Source organism: Harpegnathos saltator, unplaced genomic scaffold, assembly GCF_003227715.2.
Source record: "Harpegnathos saltator strain DR-91 unplaced genomic scaffold, Hsal_v8.6 scaffold491, whole genome shotgun sequence".
Taxonomy (NCBI): Eukaryota; Metazoa; Arthropoda; class Insecta; order Hymenoptera; family Formicidae; genus Harpegnathos; species Harpegnathos saltator.
This window is the reverse complement of record NW_020230306.1, coordinates 163661-179063: the sequence shown is the minus strand read 5'-3', so window position 1 is coordinate 179063 and position 15403 is coordinate 163661. Positions and strand designations below refer to the sequence as shown.

At 41.0% G+C, this 15403-nt stretch overlaps 3 protein-coding genes across 16 annotated transcripts in view; 1 reads left to right on the top strand and 2 right to left on the bottom strand.

The window, feature by feature from the left end:
- Window positions 1-5722, top strand: part of LOC105184676 (uncharacterized) — a 30782-nt gene extending 25060 nt beyond the window's left edge. For 8 of the 11 annotated variants that reach the window (XM_025302442.1, XM_025302440.1, XM_025302441.1 and 5 more), the window contains exons 14-17: window positions 161-1111; window positions 1202-1331; window positions 1731-2061; window positions 2370-5722. In XM_025302442.1, the coding sequence (XP_025158227.1) occupies window positions 161-1111; window positions 1202-1331; window positions 1731-2061; window positions 2370-4318 (3361 nt within the window). In that variant the 3' untranslated portion in view covers window positions 4319-5722. The remainder of the gene's footprint in view (window positions 1-160; window positions 1112-1201; window positions 1332-1730; window positions 2062-2369) is intronic. The other 3 variants (XM_025302444.1, XM_025302443.1, XM_011143598.3) reach the window with 1 other exon arrangement.
- Window positions 5723-6113: 391 nt separating this feature from the next.
- Window positions 6114-8735, bottom strand: CCT6 (chaperonin containing TCP1 subunit 6). The gene is made up of 7 exons (XM_011143601.3): window positions 8599-8735; window positions 7599-8190; window positions 7166-7501; window positions 7016-7081; window positions 6723-6945; window positions 6449-6617; window positions 6114-6358 (listed from the first exon to the last, which is right to left on the bottom strand). Exons 1-7 carry the CDS (start codon window positions 8733-8735, stop codon window positions 6286-6288), a joined length of 1596 nt encoding a protein of 531 aa, XP_011141903.1. The 3' UTR covers window positions 6114-6285.
- An 811-nt stretch (window positions 8736-9546) lies between these two features.
- On the bottom strand, window positions 9547-13936 carry LOC105184679 (nucleolar and coiled-body phosphoprotein 1). 4 transcript variants are annotated; one of them, XM_025302445.1, is made up of 3 exons: window positions 13593-13936; window positions 12571-13432; window positions 9547-12145 (listed from the first exon to the last, which is right to left on the bottom strand). In XM_025302445.1, exons 2-3 carry the CDS (start codon window positions 13343-13345, stop codon window positions 11499-11501), a joined length of 1422 nt encoding a protein of 473 aa, XP_025158230.1. In that variant the 5' UTR covers window positions 13346-13432; window positions 13593-13936; the 3' UTR covers window positions 9547-11498. The 4 variants fall into 4 exon arrangements, with proteins under 4 accessions (XP_025158230.1, XP_025158231.1, XP_011141904.1 ...); XM_025302446.1 differs by having other exon boundaries at window positions 12571-13429; XM_011143602.3 differs by having other exon boundaries at window positions 12571-13936.
- Between the last annotated feature and the right edge of the window lie 1467 nt (window positions 13937-15403).

The window sequence follows — 15403 nt, the reverse complement described above, 5'->3', positions numbered from 1 at the left end:
AGAGGAAACAGAGGAAACTAAGAAACGCGATGAAACGCTGGAATTCTTTATGCCGAAAGAATCGCCACACTCCGGACAACAAGAGGACCGCGTCATTATTTGTCACATGTTTTACGGTTCTTCTTATCGATTCGAGTGCACTTTCTATGCTTTCTGATAGTATAAAAATATCGTCCAGATATGTCGTGGAGCGTCATCTCGCCGATAAGCACCCGGAAAAGAGGCCGTTTGTCAAGGTAATAAGAGAACTCGACAATGCGGAAAACGCTCAACAACAGTCGACGCAGGAGGAGGCTGAGGAGGAAGTGCCAGATCCAGATGGCAATCATTGGAAGTGCAACATCTGCGACTTCAAGTGCGTCTACAAAGCCGAAATGAGCAACCACGCCACCGCGGTTCACGACGAGAAATGCCAATACAAGTGCGCTCTTTGCCCGTTCAAGACGAGCGGGAAGATACTTTTCGAGCAGCACATAAGCAGCAAGCACGCGAACGATTCCAACGTCGACTTCGTTCTGGTGTATCAGAGGATAAAGGGGATCAACAAACGCAACACCGAAGTCGTAGAGCAAGCCGGACAGGACGAGCCCTTCGACACGACGCCGCTTTGGAGGAGAGACATGCCGCGGATACGACATATCCGTGGAATTCTCCTGGAGGAGGAGAACGAAGCACCACCGAACGAGACATCGTCCACAAGCACGAAGAGCACATCCTTGGGCAAGCGCAAGAACGAGACGGAACTGTCGACGAAATTGGGCAGATCCAAGATGTCGAAGTCAGCGTCCTTCGATGATAACAAGCAAACCAAAGAGAAGTCCAAAAGATCTCTCTCGTGTGACAAACTAGCCGAGGAGGAGGAAGGCGATGGTCAAAGCACAAAGGAGAGCAAGTCCGATTCGCGCGGCGCCACTGCTGATAAAACAACCACCGAGAACTCGAGAGGGAACGCGAGCGAACTAAACGACGTTAACGACTCAGACGTGGGTAGATTCGGACCTTACGGTAAACCGGACGGCAACATGTACATTTGCACGCTGTGCAATCAGTTCAAAACAAAGTACAAGCACGATATGAGGGATCATCTTTATAGGGAATTGAATTATGCGAGGTAAGCGACCGAAAGTTATGAATGAAACTTACTATCATGTTTTTGTTTTTTGACTGTCGTACTGAGAGAGAAAGATTTGTCCTCGTTTAGGTGGCATTGCAAGGCTTGCGGGTACTTGTCGGTAAATCGTAATGCGTTGATGCAACATTTCACGAAACATCATAACGGAGAGCATCCAGATCATGAGCCGCTTTCGCCGGACAATGCAATTGAAGATTGGGTATGCTTCTTGAAATTCATCAGGCTCTATTTATCTTATTATTGTGTTATTAAGTTCTATTTAGGATTGGACGAGCTAATGTATTTTTTTTTTAATTAAATTCAAAGATGAGGATCTTAAAAAATAATTTGATTAAAGGTTATTTAAATAAAAACTTGCCTAATTAAAATTTAAATCGAAAAGATTAAAAATGAATCAAATAAGTTAAAATTTCCCCATTAAGGTTGAAAAAGGATTGACTCTTCTAAAATTAATTCAAATTAAGAATAATTGAACTTTTAACTTCACTTTTGACTGACTAATTAGTCATTATACTCAACTTTAGATTTATTATGCGGGTATTCTATTTCTAAGGACGTAAATCCGGCGCAGGTCACAAAGATGGCGTTTGATTTATAGGTGATAACTTTGCTGAAAAAGCAGACGGACATGATAAAAGCGGCAACTCAAAAGATCAGCACTGCCGGCAAGAACTCGGCACTGGCCGCGGCCGTTGTGAGTCCGGAGGTCATTCACCCAGTGAAGACGACTCATAGCGACACGAAAGCCGTGAATCTTGCGCCTGCGATAACCAACATGCAGACTGACATTCTCCAAGACGCCGATAAAAGCATAGACGAAGTTGACGATGGCGACAGCAGAGATGATGAGGATCTTGTTATCGATATAAAAGAAGATGAGTTTCTCGACAGTAGTAGGAGCAACGATAACGTGTCCGAAAGCGATAAATGTAAGTGTACAGGATGTGCTCGTTACACAGGATGTGTCTCATTAACCGTAGGTAATCTAGACCTCAGTAGAGAAAAATCAAAGATGAGAGGCTTCCGGGTAAGGATATAAGAATATAAGCTAAGCTGAGGAGAATGTAGTAGCTAAGACAACGTGAATTAGTGATAAGTAAGTTGGAATAAAAACGATATTTCTCTTGTGGCTTTGATACGAGTCATAAATAATCTATGTTATATTCTCCTACTACTACTACTACTATTGATGATGATGATAATAATAATAATAATAACAACCAACTTCCATACGCAGCTTTTGATAAAGACGAGCCGGAGAAGAAGCTGGTGTGTAAGCACTGCTGCATGACGTTCACCCGGCGACGCGGCTTCAAGCTGCACGTTCAATTGACGCACTTGAAACGGCTCGGTTTCCTTTGCCCTTACTGCGACCGTAGCACCAATTCGGAGCAAATGATACGTCAACACATGCGCGCCAAGCATCGGGGTCGCGAGGTGAAAATCGTGCAAAATCCAGCCGCGGGCGGACCCGAACTGACTAACGAATTCTGGGAGAAGGAGTACGGACTGGTATGCCCGACGAAGACCAAGAAGAAACGAAAGTTGAGCGTGGAAGACATTAAGGAGGACAAGAATAGCAATCTGCGTCCGGAAACGCAGACTGTGCCCAAGAAATGCGAGACATGTGGCTTCACCGCTCTCAATTACACCGGATTAAAGTCGCACATGCGCTGCCACATGATCAAGCATAGCATCAAGTGTCACTATTGCACGTTCAGCTGTTCTGTGATGCCCGAATTGGTGGAGCATTGGCAAGTGAATCACCCCTTGATGCCGTTCAAGGCGCGAAACATCGCGACAGCTGGCTGTTCGTCCGGCGAGTCGAGTGACAGTGGCTCACCGCTGGCTAAGAAACGGATCATCGATGCTTATACGGACGACATAGAGGAGGAACAAGTCAGTTCCGCCGACAAAGAGGACTTAACTACGGTGTACAGTTGCGTTTACTGCAACAATCGCAGCCACTCATTGGTGTTCCTCATGCGTCATTGGAATCTGATGCATAAAGAAGGATCGAACACGTCCAGCGGTTTGCCGTTCGATTACAAGCAATACCAGATGCCGACTAAGCTATACAAGAAGGAACAATTCATATCGATGTCGATGAAGTCGCACAAGAAGGAATGGGACAAGCAGAAAATCGAATTGCCACGTGACTTGGCAGGACAAGTGGAGGAGAATCTGTTGCACAGTGACAATTCCTTGAACACTGTAACCGGCCAATTGCCAGGTTGGATCTGTTATTGGTGCAAAGACCTTTGCGAAACGGACGACATGAAGACCCATCACAACATGTTCCACTCGCATTTGCCGTTGAGATTTAAGAAACAGGAAGAGCAGCAGCAGCAACAACAGCAGCAACAACAACAACAACAACAACAACAACAACAACAACAACAACAACAACAACAACAACCAGAACAGCCACAACAGCTGCCAAAACAGCAGGGAAAACAACTGAGAGATTTTGTCTGCAGTGTCTGTTCGTATACCACTACCTCCCTCGCCACGATCAAAAAACATGTTGTGAAGCATGTGAATCTGTTCAAATGTAAATACTGCGATCAGGCTTTCAAAACGCCGGTGGGAGTGTCGGCTCACAGCTTAGAGAATCACCCGGGTCTGCCGACCAAGATTGAGAGCATCTCAAACTTCGACTCGATCGTGGAAAACTTGATCAAGAAGTACAAACGGACCAAGCCTACGAGAGACGACGGCAGGACGATGTGCGATCCTGGCCAAAACCGGTCTCGAGACGTCCTCAACGTGCGAAAAATGTCGAGCGGCCACGCGGTCGCGAGGAAGTCCACGACCAAGTCGGTCATTTCGTACGTGAAGCCGGGTCCGCGCGTTTTCAAGGCCGTCGCGCGCAAGTCCACGAACCCGTTGCCGAGGCATTTGCGCGAGGGTGGCAGGTATGAGTTCGAGCGGCGGAGCCCGGCCATGAGGTCAGAACGCGAAACGGAGGAAGAGACGGGAAGAAGCACGCCGCAAGCATTATCCTCGCATTACGGTGTACCGAGCGATCCTATTAATCTGGCCAAGGTGAGCACATACATGATGCTCGGTGGCCACAGCATGAAAGTGAGCTGCACCACTCTCGCCCAACTAATCAATATCAATCCGAGATTAGTGCTAGAGGATATTCGACACGACTCCAAGTATACCGCGATTTTTTCGTAATACGTATAAATGTCTCGACTGTTATTTTATTTTCTCTCTCTCTCTCTCTCTCTCCTTCTCCTCCTTTACGCAAAGACTTTGTGCAAACTTGATTTGTCCTGTCCACCTTGGATTACGGGATATTGCGTTATTCGTTCAAGTAGCGATGTATCAGCGACTGTTAGAAACCTATTTGTGTAAATGAAGCGCCGACGGGGAAGTTTTAGCTTTATCATTTTTCAATACACGATGCGATTTACTCGCGAGAGCTTGTAAGCGAAGTACAAGCATATCTTAATGTTGGATTGATATTTAAATATGTTTTTGTCTTTTTGTTGCTGTCATTTCCTCATATCGCGGAATCATACGTGTACGTATGATGAGAGTGACAATTAGTTATATGAAAGCTAGATGAAAAATAACTGAAAAAAAGCAGTAAACGATTAATATTGTTGAAATTCGTACTTTTAGTTAAAAATCTATCACATACACACACACACACATATGTATATATATATATATATATATATATATGTATGTATGTATGTATGTATGTATATATGTATGTCAACATCTTTTCACACACGAGAGAGTTCCCTAACTAATAACATCTTCGATTTAACAATGGATCCTTACCAATCCGGAAATAATTAGTGACGTCATACATACTCTGACCTATCACACTTATAAGTTTATAATATTATCAATTGATTCCGAGGATCGATCAAAATTCGTTCAGTTGAAAACTCTAGAAGAATGTGTTTTCTTCTTTTCTCTTAGATTTATAAGTATATATTGCGGCATTATATATTATAATGATTAGCAAACATCATGATAATAGTAGTAACGAAATGAAACTATTTTTAATACTACTTTTATAAAATCTCTCTCGTAAAATCACATGTTAACTATTCGTCGTGTCGTGTAACATTGTGTAGTGTTTATTTTGCTCGGAATAGCAGCACAAGTACTTACAGCTGATATCAAAGGAATTATGTCACGCACCTGTACGATGTAAATATGATATGTATGTCTCCTATTTTCGCAAGATGAAGGTAAAGCTGGATATTTAGTTCAAGAACTCATGTGATGCGCTTATTTCATTCTTGAATACGCGCGAGATGTATATAGATATAATATAAATAAATCAAGATGACGATTTAGCATAATGGAACATAACCTGTATTAATATGATTTTAGTAGGATTATTTAATTTAATTTTCGTATACCATTGCTGTAACCTCTATTTTTTTTCGTTCAACTGTTTATTTAATATACGATAGAAACCAGCACAGATCAGAAAGGTTTTCTATGAAAAGACAAGACTGACAAGTGTACTAAATATCGTACAGAAGCTAGCTTTTAGGAAAGACTGTAAATAATATGTGTATTATATTTCAAATAAATATTTTTGATTTTTATAAATGATCTGGTACAAATTACTCTGTGTGCGTGCGTGCGTGCATATGTGTGTGTGTGTGTGTATATATAATTCAACTTCATCAAAGCATACCAACATACATGTACCATTTTCTAAAAAAAAAAAAAAAAAAAAAAAATCAGTAAATAAAAAGAAAATACTTATAGGATTAGAGACTTGTATGCTTCTACATTTAGTTTCCTTTCAGTTGTTTCCATTAATTTATTTTTTTTTCTTGTTTAAAATATGCAGTATATATGTGAGTATTCACATTGTTCATACAATCACGAATTTATACTTTCAGAGATACTGTGCATCTTTCGATTTAAGTCTTATGTCACTATAAATTCGATAAATAAACGGAATATTTCTTATGAAAGCATCACTTTATTAACATTTGATGTTATTTACTGTTATTAAATGTTCATATTAAAAGCAGGATTAAGCAACAAATTCTGTTAAGAAGTACAATGCGAAACGAATAATAATTTAGTAATATTGATAACTTGTTTGTGAAAAAATTTTAATGGTCCTTAGAATCTTTACTCCACAAGATACGTTATATTGTCTAGCCTTTTAGCGAAGATAACCCTGCTCTCATTATTTCATCGACCAGAAGGAGGTTACTGGCGATGATCGTGCTGAAAATTGGAAAAATATTTGATTAATGATACGATTATACATTACGAAATGCATACCAATTTTTAATAGCATATTATAATAAATCTTACCAGGAATTGATAATTTGTTTCTTTACATTGTAATTGTCATAAATGCCAACATCTGCTGGTTTCAGTGCTTCTCCTGTAGACAAATCCAAGCCCACTGCCTCTCCTAAAGCAGTACTTTCCTCAAATAATTTTACAATTGTATCTTGCGCGTCGAATCCGCTATTAACAGCTGGAAATGAGGAATAAAAATTGAGAAAAAGTTTATATACAATACCAACACCAATAGTAATGATAAAATTAATCAAGTTAATAATTATAAACATTAAATATTTACCGAGAGTTTTCGGAATAACGAGTAAAGCTTCTGCATAGGCCTGCACTCCTAAACGTTGCTTTCCTTTGACTTTCTCTTTATATTGTTGAAGAGCTTGGCTGGCCGCAACTTCGAAGGCACCAGCCCCAGGTATAACAGCACGATCGTCAATGGCATTTTTTACTGCCCTGAGTCCATCACGTACAGCATCTTTCAATTGCAGCAGCGTATGCTTATTCGGTCCCTGAATCACATTCACACATCAAGAACTATTCATGTCTATTAATATGCGATACCGTAATTGACTGTTTTACCTTTAACAGAATGGTTACAGAGTTCGGCTTTTTGCATTCTTCTATAAAGGTGTACTTGGTTTCTCCCTAAAACAAAATAGATAAAAGGATCTTTTTTGAAATCGGTGTTATGATATTCATTGAACTATGTTTTACGAAAAAATTATTTACCAAAACATGTTCATAAACAAGGCCAGCCCATCCCAAGTGCTCTTCCTTCAAATCGTCCACAGAATTCATGGCTACACCACCGCACGCGAGCGCCAAGCGTTCCATATTTCTGCGCTTGGCTCGACGCAAAGCAATGATATTTTCTTTCGCGAGCATGTCGAGTGATTGCGGGTCGATTCCTTTCTGGTTTATCACGACAAACGACTTATCCGTTCCATCGCACAACTTCTTCTTCAACTCGATAATCTTCTCCACACGATTATCGATGAACACACGTTCGGCTGCCACCAACTTTTCACGCTCTTCAGCTGACTTGTAAAAGAAGCCACTGTTCACCTAAGGAACAAAAATCCATATTGTGCTCGAGATTGTGCTAGAGATTGTTAAATATTTTACATGATAATTATATTATCTTTAAGCATCACCTACTTACCTCACTTTTTTCATATTCCAGACTCACATTGCAAGTGAGAATGTATGCATTCTCCAGTCTTTTTGGCATATCGGGATGCCTAGATCCATGATCAGTGACTATACCACGAATCAGAGTAGTGTCAATCGCTGTTCTATGCTGCATCTCCATTAATTCAACCATGTGCAAGTCTATTTCTTGATCCTGTTGTTTAATAGCCAACACAGCATCCACACAGATCTCAGTTAACTTGTCAGCTACAGTATAGTGGAGTTTTGTTCTAAGCGAAGTCCTCGCAATATCCATCAGGTTTTGCTTAGTGGGCTCAATAGGGATCTTCAAGAGTTCCAATACTTCTAATGTCTTAGCACGAGCTAAGTCGAAACCTTCTGTGATTACTCTAGGATGTAGTCCTTCACATATGTACAAATCAGCCTGCTTCAAAAGTTCACCAATAACTATCACAGTACTGGTAGTACCATCACCACTCATATCATCTTGAGCAGTGGACGCTCTTGCTATTAAAGATGCTGTGGGATGTTGAATTTGCATTTCATGAAGAAGTACATTGCCGTCTTTTGTAATCTTTATATCTCTAGCTCCTGAAACCAACCTGTAAATTTAACCAATCCAAAAAGAAACATTAATTAATTAAATATCTTTATGATCAAGCAAGATCCTGTATTAAGTTAAAATCATTAACAAACATATTAGTCGACGATTTATGTTTCCTAATGTCACAAGTACATAACAACAATATTACGAGTAATGAACAATGTTAACATTCTGAATAAGGAAAAGTTGATAACTGACGCTTCTCGCTGGCATGATATGTCCAAATAAGGAGAATAAGAAACATCAAGATATGTCGTCCCATGAAATTCCGACAATCAGAAGTCAAAGGTAGATCAGAAATTTCGTCTCGACGTCGTTCGAGTTCACAATTATTCAGCGTAGGGAAAATCGGCGCGAAGAGGCGGAATGAGAGATAAAGCGTACACGTGAGTCGGCGAATACATACATCTTCATAGTTCCCTTAGGACCTAAATTGGTCTTCATCACATCCTGAATGCCTTTGGCGGCGGAGATGTTCACCGCCAACGCCTGTGCCGCCCGAGCAAACTCAGCTTTTGGATTCAATAAACTGATGGCCGCCATTCTTACGAATATCTACCGTTTTTCGAAATTCACGAACGCGGATACTCCAATCTCGCACCTCCTCGATGTCGCTGAGCTGTTCGTTGAAAAAGCAAAGCCGCTTTGCAATGTACGTGTAGTTTCATCATATGAAAACGCTTTGACAAACTCGAAGTGACAATCGATTGTGCACTTGAATCGCAAAGCGCGCGAGTATTTGAACGTAATCGACGTTCAGCAGCAAGTAGAATCGGGAAGATAAAAAAAACGATATAAGAGAGAGTTTCTCGTCCACAAATCTCCCCTTCTACTTGCTATATAAACACAAACATATAAAAACACAACCATGCCAATAAGACTGGCTAATGGAAAATCTAGTTCCGGGTCAAAATTGAAGAAGAGAAATCGGAGACGAGAAAACACAAACACCGATGACACAATATTAAAGATTTTCAGTCCTGGATAGATTTTCGTAATAATACAAGGGAATCGAATTGGAGGAGTTGAAGAAGAATGATATTATCGACCAGTTTTAGTCATTCAATATAAATACTGTACGTTCAGTACGTAATGAAGTATGTAATTTTATAACTCATAATCATCTAGACGTTTTAATCGCGTTGCATACACAGACAATGAAGTATATCAGATACTTTTTGTGAAGCTACGTCTGATGTAATCTACGTTGATTTGATGCAATTCTCCGACAGATTGTTAAACGGCGAAAATCCCGTAAGATCAATGGTCTTTATTATCGCCTCGTCGGTTACACGAAGAAAAAACAAAAGAACGAGCTTTACGCGCAATGACGATTGAAATATTAAGAAGGATATCGAAAACACAAAAGAAATCCAATTTATTCAAAGTGAAAAGAAAGTCTCCATTATTAAGGGCAATAATTATGGAAAGTACAGCGTTATACAGAAATAAACGTGTACTTCGTACATATTGGTTATCTTAACGATCGACGGTAAATGCGCTACACACAGTATTATTTAACAGAAAGCTTGTAATGTTATCATATTTAATTGTACAAAAATGCAGACTGATACGGCTATTCAAATTTGTCCAGACATACGTATAAAGTGTCTTCTAAAAGTAGTACAAACACGGATTAATTAACAACGACAGTTTAAATATATAATCATAATGTCTAATAGTAAAAGGGGGAAGAAAAAAAAAAGAGGGAAAGAACAAAAAGCTATTCAACATCGAAAAACTGTTTTGTCTTGTACAAGATAGATGGAAAACGCAAACACTCGAGTCTTCATTAAGTCCGATCGTAATCAATCAACTGTATTGTTCATTAATAAGAATAAAACTATAGGACTAGAGAAAGGAAGGTCTGTCAAGTATGAGAACTGTCAATTCTTTTAGAAAAATATGTAATACGCTCAATTCCTACACGGGCAGCGATAAAGCGATCATCTTTCTCTTCGTGTTAATTTGTCTCGATTGCCCGTAATTCAAATATAATAATTCCGAATCCCGTTGAATAATGATGACACTCGTCGAGTAATTACATTCCTTAGGTATTTTACATACGAATATTGCCCGGATAAGAATCAAGAATTTTGAATTCTATCAAATTTCCTTTATGGCACACTACGCGCGTCATCATCAGATTGTGATCGTCATCACCATCATTGATAATTGATACACAGCTGAAAATCCAATATTAAACGTTCCCGAGGAAAGACTCGTCTGTAAAAAAATATGTTTTGTGCTCGAAACTTTCTCCGGTAACAACTTCGTCACACACACTTATTATACACAGTATAGCCAATGGTATAAATTTGCTTCATGTGTAAACTTTATACTTTTACTTTTCCTCACAAACAATAAATATCTCTTCTAGGACATCATTAAGATTGGATACATCATGCCATGTTGAGCTACGACTCAAAATTGCACAATAGCATCGCACTTCGGTAGTGGTAGTCTGTACTACATTGACAAATTTGTCGGTACTTTGTTTATTAAAAAGAAGAAAGAAAGTGGGAGAAGGAACTAGTTACAAAGTAATTATCATCTCATTGGAGACAATATGGATAGGAGCTCTTGATTATCACGTGAATTTCGCCGTTGATCGCTGATTATCTTTCGCAAATAATACTCGGAACCTACTCAGAACTGACAAAACGTCGCCAATAAAGTACAGAGTATCTCTACAGGAACCTTAAGGTCCAACTGTCCACTCACTGCGTGTTTTATGATAAATACATTAAAATATCAGGTTATCCCATAAGTGGCCTGGCTTATGTTACGCATTTTTATCTGACATAAGAAATGGAACTACGTTTACACGACGGCTAAAAGCTGGCTTAATCGCAACCGCAGTTCGCATGTTTGTATCACCAGCTTATAAAATCGAGTTGCCAATTCTCAATGTTATAAGTTACTGACATTACACATCATTTACGATGCAACTGCTGTCGTGTGTCGTGTGACATATTGATATGGACTAACGAGTGTGACCAAATCGCTCATAGACAATCGTGTAACATAGGCCGAACCGACATCTCATACATTCTAATTATACGTGTGATTTTTTGTGCTTAAAATAGCTTACTTCGCTTTCGATAAAAGTCTCGTGAAATAAAGGCTTTTTTCTTTTTCTCTGGAGGGGGGAAGGAAACTACGTTACTTGTGGGATGACCTAATATTGTTGCACTCCTAAGAGTTTTACACACAGATACAGTTTTAGATATTATTCTGCATTCACATGACTCCAAAGCGTTCAGACGTCTTAAGGAATACTCCGCTTCTAGGAAACACTCAGCATTAATTCTCATCTTTGTCTATCGAAGTGTTCGCTTCGCTATCCAAAGGTTCATTCTTAACCAGTTTTACACTTTCCACTGATTCTGAAAGATTGATCTTATCCGCTTCATCTTTGTCTTCTTTCTTGTTTGAGATATCGTTGCTCTGCTCAATTATAACTGTAGCATTTTTATCTTGTGTTTCTGGCATCGTATCCATTTTCTCAATGACATCTTCCTCTGAGGTCATATCCTTCGCTGTCTCTTTTTCATCCATAACTGCTGCAGCAGCTGTTGCTTGTCCTTTCTTTTGTCTACCTTTAGCTTCCATTTTTTCTTTTGTTGTTTTCCCCATATTCCTTTTCTTTTGCTGTTTAGGCTGTGTTATTTGTGCATTTTCTACTTTCCCGTTCTCCTGAAGATCAGTTTCAGATATCGCTGCATCTTCTATTTGAGCATCATCTACTTTCTCTGGCGCAATATTACGCTTTCCTCTGGGAGCTGCTTTCCTTGCATTTCCTCTTTTTATGTTCTTTGTATTTTCTACTTTTGCATTCTCTTCCTGTTCAACTGTGTCTTGTTCTTCCTCTTCAGCTTCTTTTAATGATGATTTAGCAATCTCTGCTTTAGCAGTGTTCTTTCTAGGTCTCCCCTTGGGCTTCACCTCTGCTGAAGATAGTTAAAAGTTACACAAATGAAAGAAATAATGTCGCTCAAATACAAACACAGTAAAAACTCTTATAGTTTAGCAGCTACAAGAGTTGACTTAACTAAATAGGTATTAAGAACTCAAATGCATATCAATAAGTAAACTCTTTATCATCTATTTTACAAAGGATTTACATGATTTTACACAGATAATGGAAAGTATATCCAATGGTATACAGGTTTCAATTTATTCAATCAATTTAGGATGAATTTCTTTCAAATCAAAAACTAATTATCTGTCTTTCATTGTTTTCTCGTCTCTATTGATAAACACGGCCGATAAGATACTCGGGGTCTATCTAAGAAGGCCCCGTTAAGTGAGAAAATAAACTTTGCGTCATATGAAAATCTAAAAAGCCACAGAGCCATGAAGCTTCAAAGCTTACGTTCATTAGTAGCTTGTGCTCCCGTCTTCTTCGGTTTGCCACGCGGTTTTTTATCCGGCACGACGGCTGCAACTTCTTCTTCCTCTTCCTCTTCCTCCTCCTCCTCCTCTTCCTCGACGATGTCTGCATCTTCCAGGGCTGCCTCCGCGTTTCTACGCTTCTTTGGTGCTTTGGCGGCGGTTCGCGTTGCCGGCATCGTATTCTCCTTCTCCACTACCTTCCCGCGAGTTCTTTTCGTCGGCGCGGCTACGGCGCTCTCCTCCGCGGCATCACCGGCGCCGTTCTCGGCGGTAGTATTGTTCCTCGGCTTCCTGGCAGACTCCTTGGCCTTCGACTTCGCCGCGGGCTCCTTCGTTCCCGCCTTTTTTGCCATCGCGCCCTTGGCGGTGGTGCGTGCTTTCTTCTCAGCCGTCTGCTTGGCCGCCTTCTCATCCGCATTGTTATTCTTCATCGTCTGCTCGGCCTTGGTGACCTTGCTGGACTTGGCGCTCTTTGTCTCAGCAACGGGCTTCGGCTCGTTCGCGGCATTCTTGCCTCTGCCGCCACCGCGTGCTCTTTTGGGCGGACTCGCGTCGCTCGCCAGCGCATCGTTGTTGTCGATCTCGTGCTTTTCGGCCTTTCCTCGCCGGAGGCCCGTCCTCGGCTGCTTCGACTCCTCGGCCACCGACTTGGCGCTCGCTGCGGCGACCTTCTTCTTCCTCGGCGGCGACGCGTCGCCGTTGGCGTCTGCGACAATGCTTCCCGCCGCCTGTTTCGCTTGCCTGCGCGGTGCCATTTGACTTTCTGCGACGGGCTCGATTGCTTGCTCGAGTCGCTTGTTGCTATTCCGCCACCACCGCTGCTGCTGTTGCTACTGTTGCTGCTAAAACGAAGCGAGCGGACCAGCCGACCGCGTGTGCCCGTTAATACGCAAAGAGCAGCGAAGGAGCCCGAACGTTTCACCGTTTCGTCCGGTTGCTTCAGTTACGACCGGTATTTGCCACGAAGCTCTTTGGGAAGCTTTTCCTGTGAGCAACACTTACCTACCACGGCGCACACTGCGCCCTCGACAACGGCGCGGGGATCTTCCGGTAATCGACAATCGATTTTCGGGCTGATAAGTCACGTCGCGAAATCGAGTCGTCCATCCGGTGGAAAAAGTGCAGCTGCGCGCGATGCCGGATGATTCCCTCCTAGATCTCAGTGAATCGCGAGAAATCCTTGCCGACGGATACGACACTGACCTGACCTTGGGCCCGATTGACGAACGAAAGAGCGAGAAACGCGTTCGATCATGCGAGAACTTCAGACGGATCCCAAGCAAACGTAGATGCGCGCGTTTAAAGTCGCCCCGGCGCCTCCGCAAGTTTCGAACACGTCGTCACGTGGCACTTCGAAACCTCGCTTGCGTGACCATGTAAAATGGCGGCTTTCCGCTTCACGCTCGAAAGCAGGAAGGTTCGAGCGCATTTTTTCGATGCATTTTGAAGCGCTCGCGGTATCCAATAAGAACATTTGTGTCCCGAAAATTCCATTGGGACGAATTCTCCTATTGGATATCGGCTGCGTTCTGAAATGCATCTGAAGGAAGTGTCGAAATCGTTTTGCCTCCGAGTGTAAATGTCGAGTGTAAAACTGTTGACGTTGCGAGAAATATCGTTCGCGTATTATTCGACTGTTTTGGCAAAATTTGAATAACTCTTTTTACATTGGATCGCTGAACAATTTGTAATATGCGATTTAAGTATACAACCTGTTACTTTGTTGCATCTTTCCATTGAATCATATATTAAATCACTTTATTAGTGGTTATATAAGAAATAAATTGTTCAAATACTATTGTACAAATACTAAAAGAGTTCGATGTAAAAATAAAGAATAATATAAACAGATGTCACACACATAAGATATTTTGTAGGTTTGATGTTATATTTTACACCTCCACATAATAGGGATTTTTCAAATACCGTCTCATAGACTGCGTTCAGCAGAATAAAGTGATGAGTGCTTAGTGATTCTCGCTCCTGATTGGTAAATACTTCTGGGTCTATGAAGAATCTAAAAGAATGCTCCAATCACAGACAATAATCACTAAGCGCTCACTGATCATTTTGTTCTACTGAACTCAGCCATAGGCTTCGTTCCGATATTTACTGCCAGCACTGAAAATCTATAGTGTACGTGACACAAACTGTATATTTTCAGTGCTGGTAGTGAATACCGGAATGCAGTCTTAGATACGGTATTACAAAAATCCCTATTAATAGCGTTTATCCACTTCCTATGACACTTTCTTGCTTGTTGCAATACAAAATAATTTTATTTTCGATATAAAAGATAACAATTAATAGCAATAGGAAACTTATAATACTTATTTTTGGGATTATATTCAACAGTAAAAAATATCAACATATACAGTGATCGAAGTCAGCGATAGAAAACTACTTTCTTGAATGGCGAACGCTCACTGTAAAGCCGGCGGCACACGGTGCTTGTTTTCGTGCTGGATTGCTTGCTGGATGAAAATACTGCGTTTTGATTGGTACATTTCCGAGGATGGATGAAAATGCACCAATCAGAATGCAGTATTTTCATCCAGCAAGCAATCCAGCACAAAAACAAGCATGGTGTGCCGCTGGCTTAAGTTAAACCAGCGGCACACGGTGCTTGTTTTCGTGCTGGATTGCTTTCTGGATGAAAATACTGCGTTCTGATTGGTGCATTTCCATCCATCTTCGGAAATGTACCAATCAGAACGCAGCATTTTCATCCAGCAAGCAATCCAGCACGAAAACAAGCACCGTGTGCGCTGGCTTTAGGGAACGTTTGCATCTAGTAAATTTATCTAGGGTAC

Excerpts from the sequence above, each read along its gene's own strand:
- CCT6 (XM_011143601.3), bottom strand. The coding sequence starts at position 8,735 with ATGGCGGCCATCAGTTTATTGAATCCAAAAGCTGAGTTTGCTCGGGCG. Across the intron at positions 8,191-8,598 it reads CCTAAGGGAACTATGAAGAT|GTTGGTTTCAGGAGCTAGAG; the intron begins GTATGTATTCGC and ends TTAAATTTACAG. Across the intron at positions 6,946-7,015 it reads CTGTAACCATTCTGTTAAAG|GGACCGAATAAGCATACGCT; the intron begins GTAAAACAGTCA and ends AATGTGATTCAG.
- LOC105184679 (XM_011143602.3), bottom strand. The coding sequence starts at position 13,345 with ATGGCACCGCGCAGGCAAGCGAAACAGGCGGCGGGAAGCATTGTCGCA. Across the intron at positions 12,146-12,570 it reads AGCACAAGCTACTAATGAAC|CAGAGGTGAAGCCCAAGGGG; the intron begins GTAAGCTTTGAA and ends AACTATCTTCAG.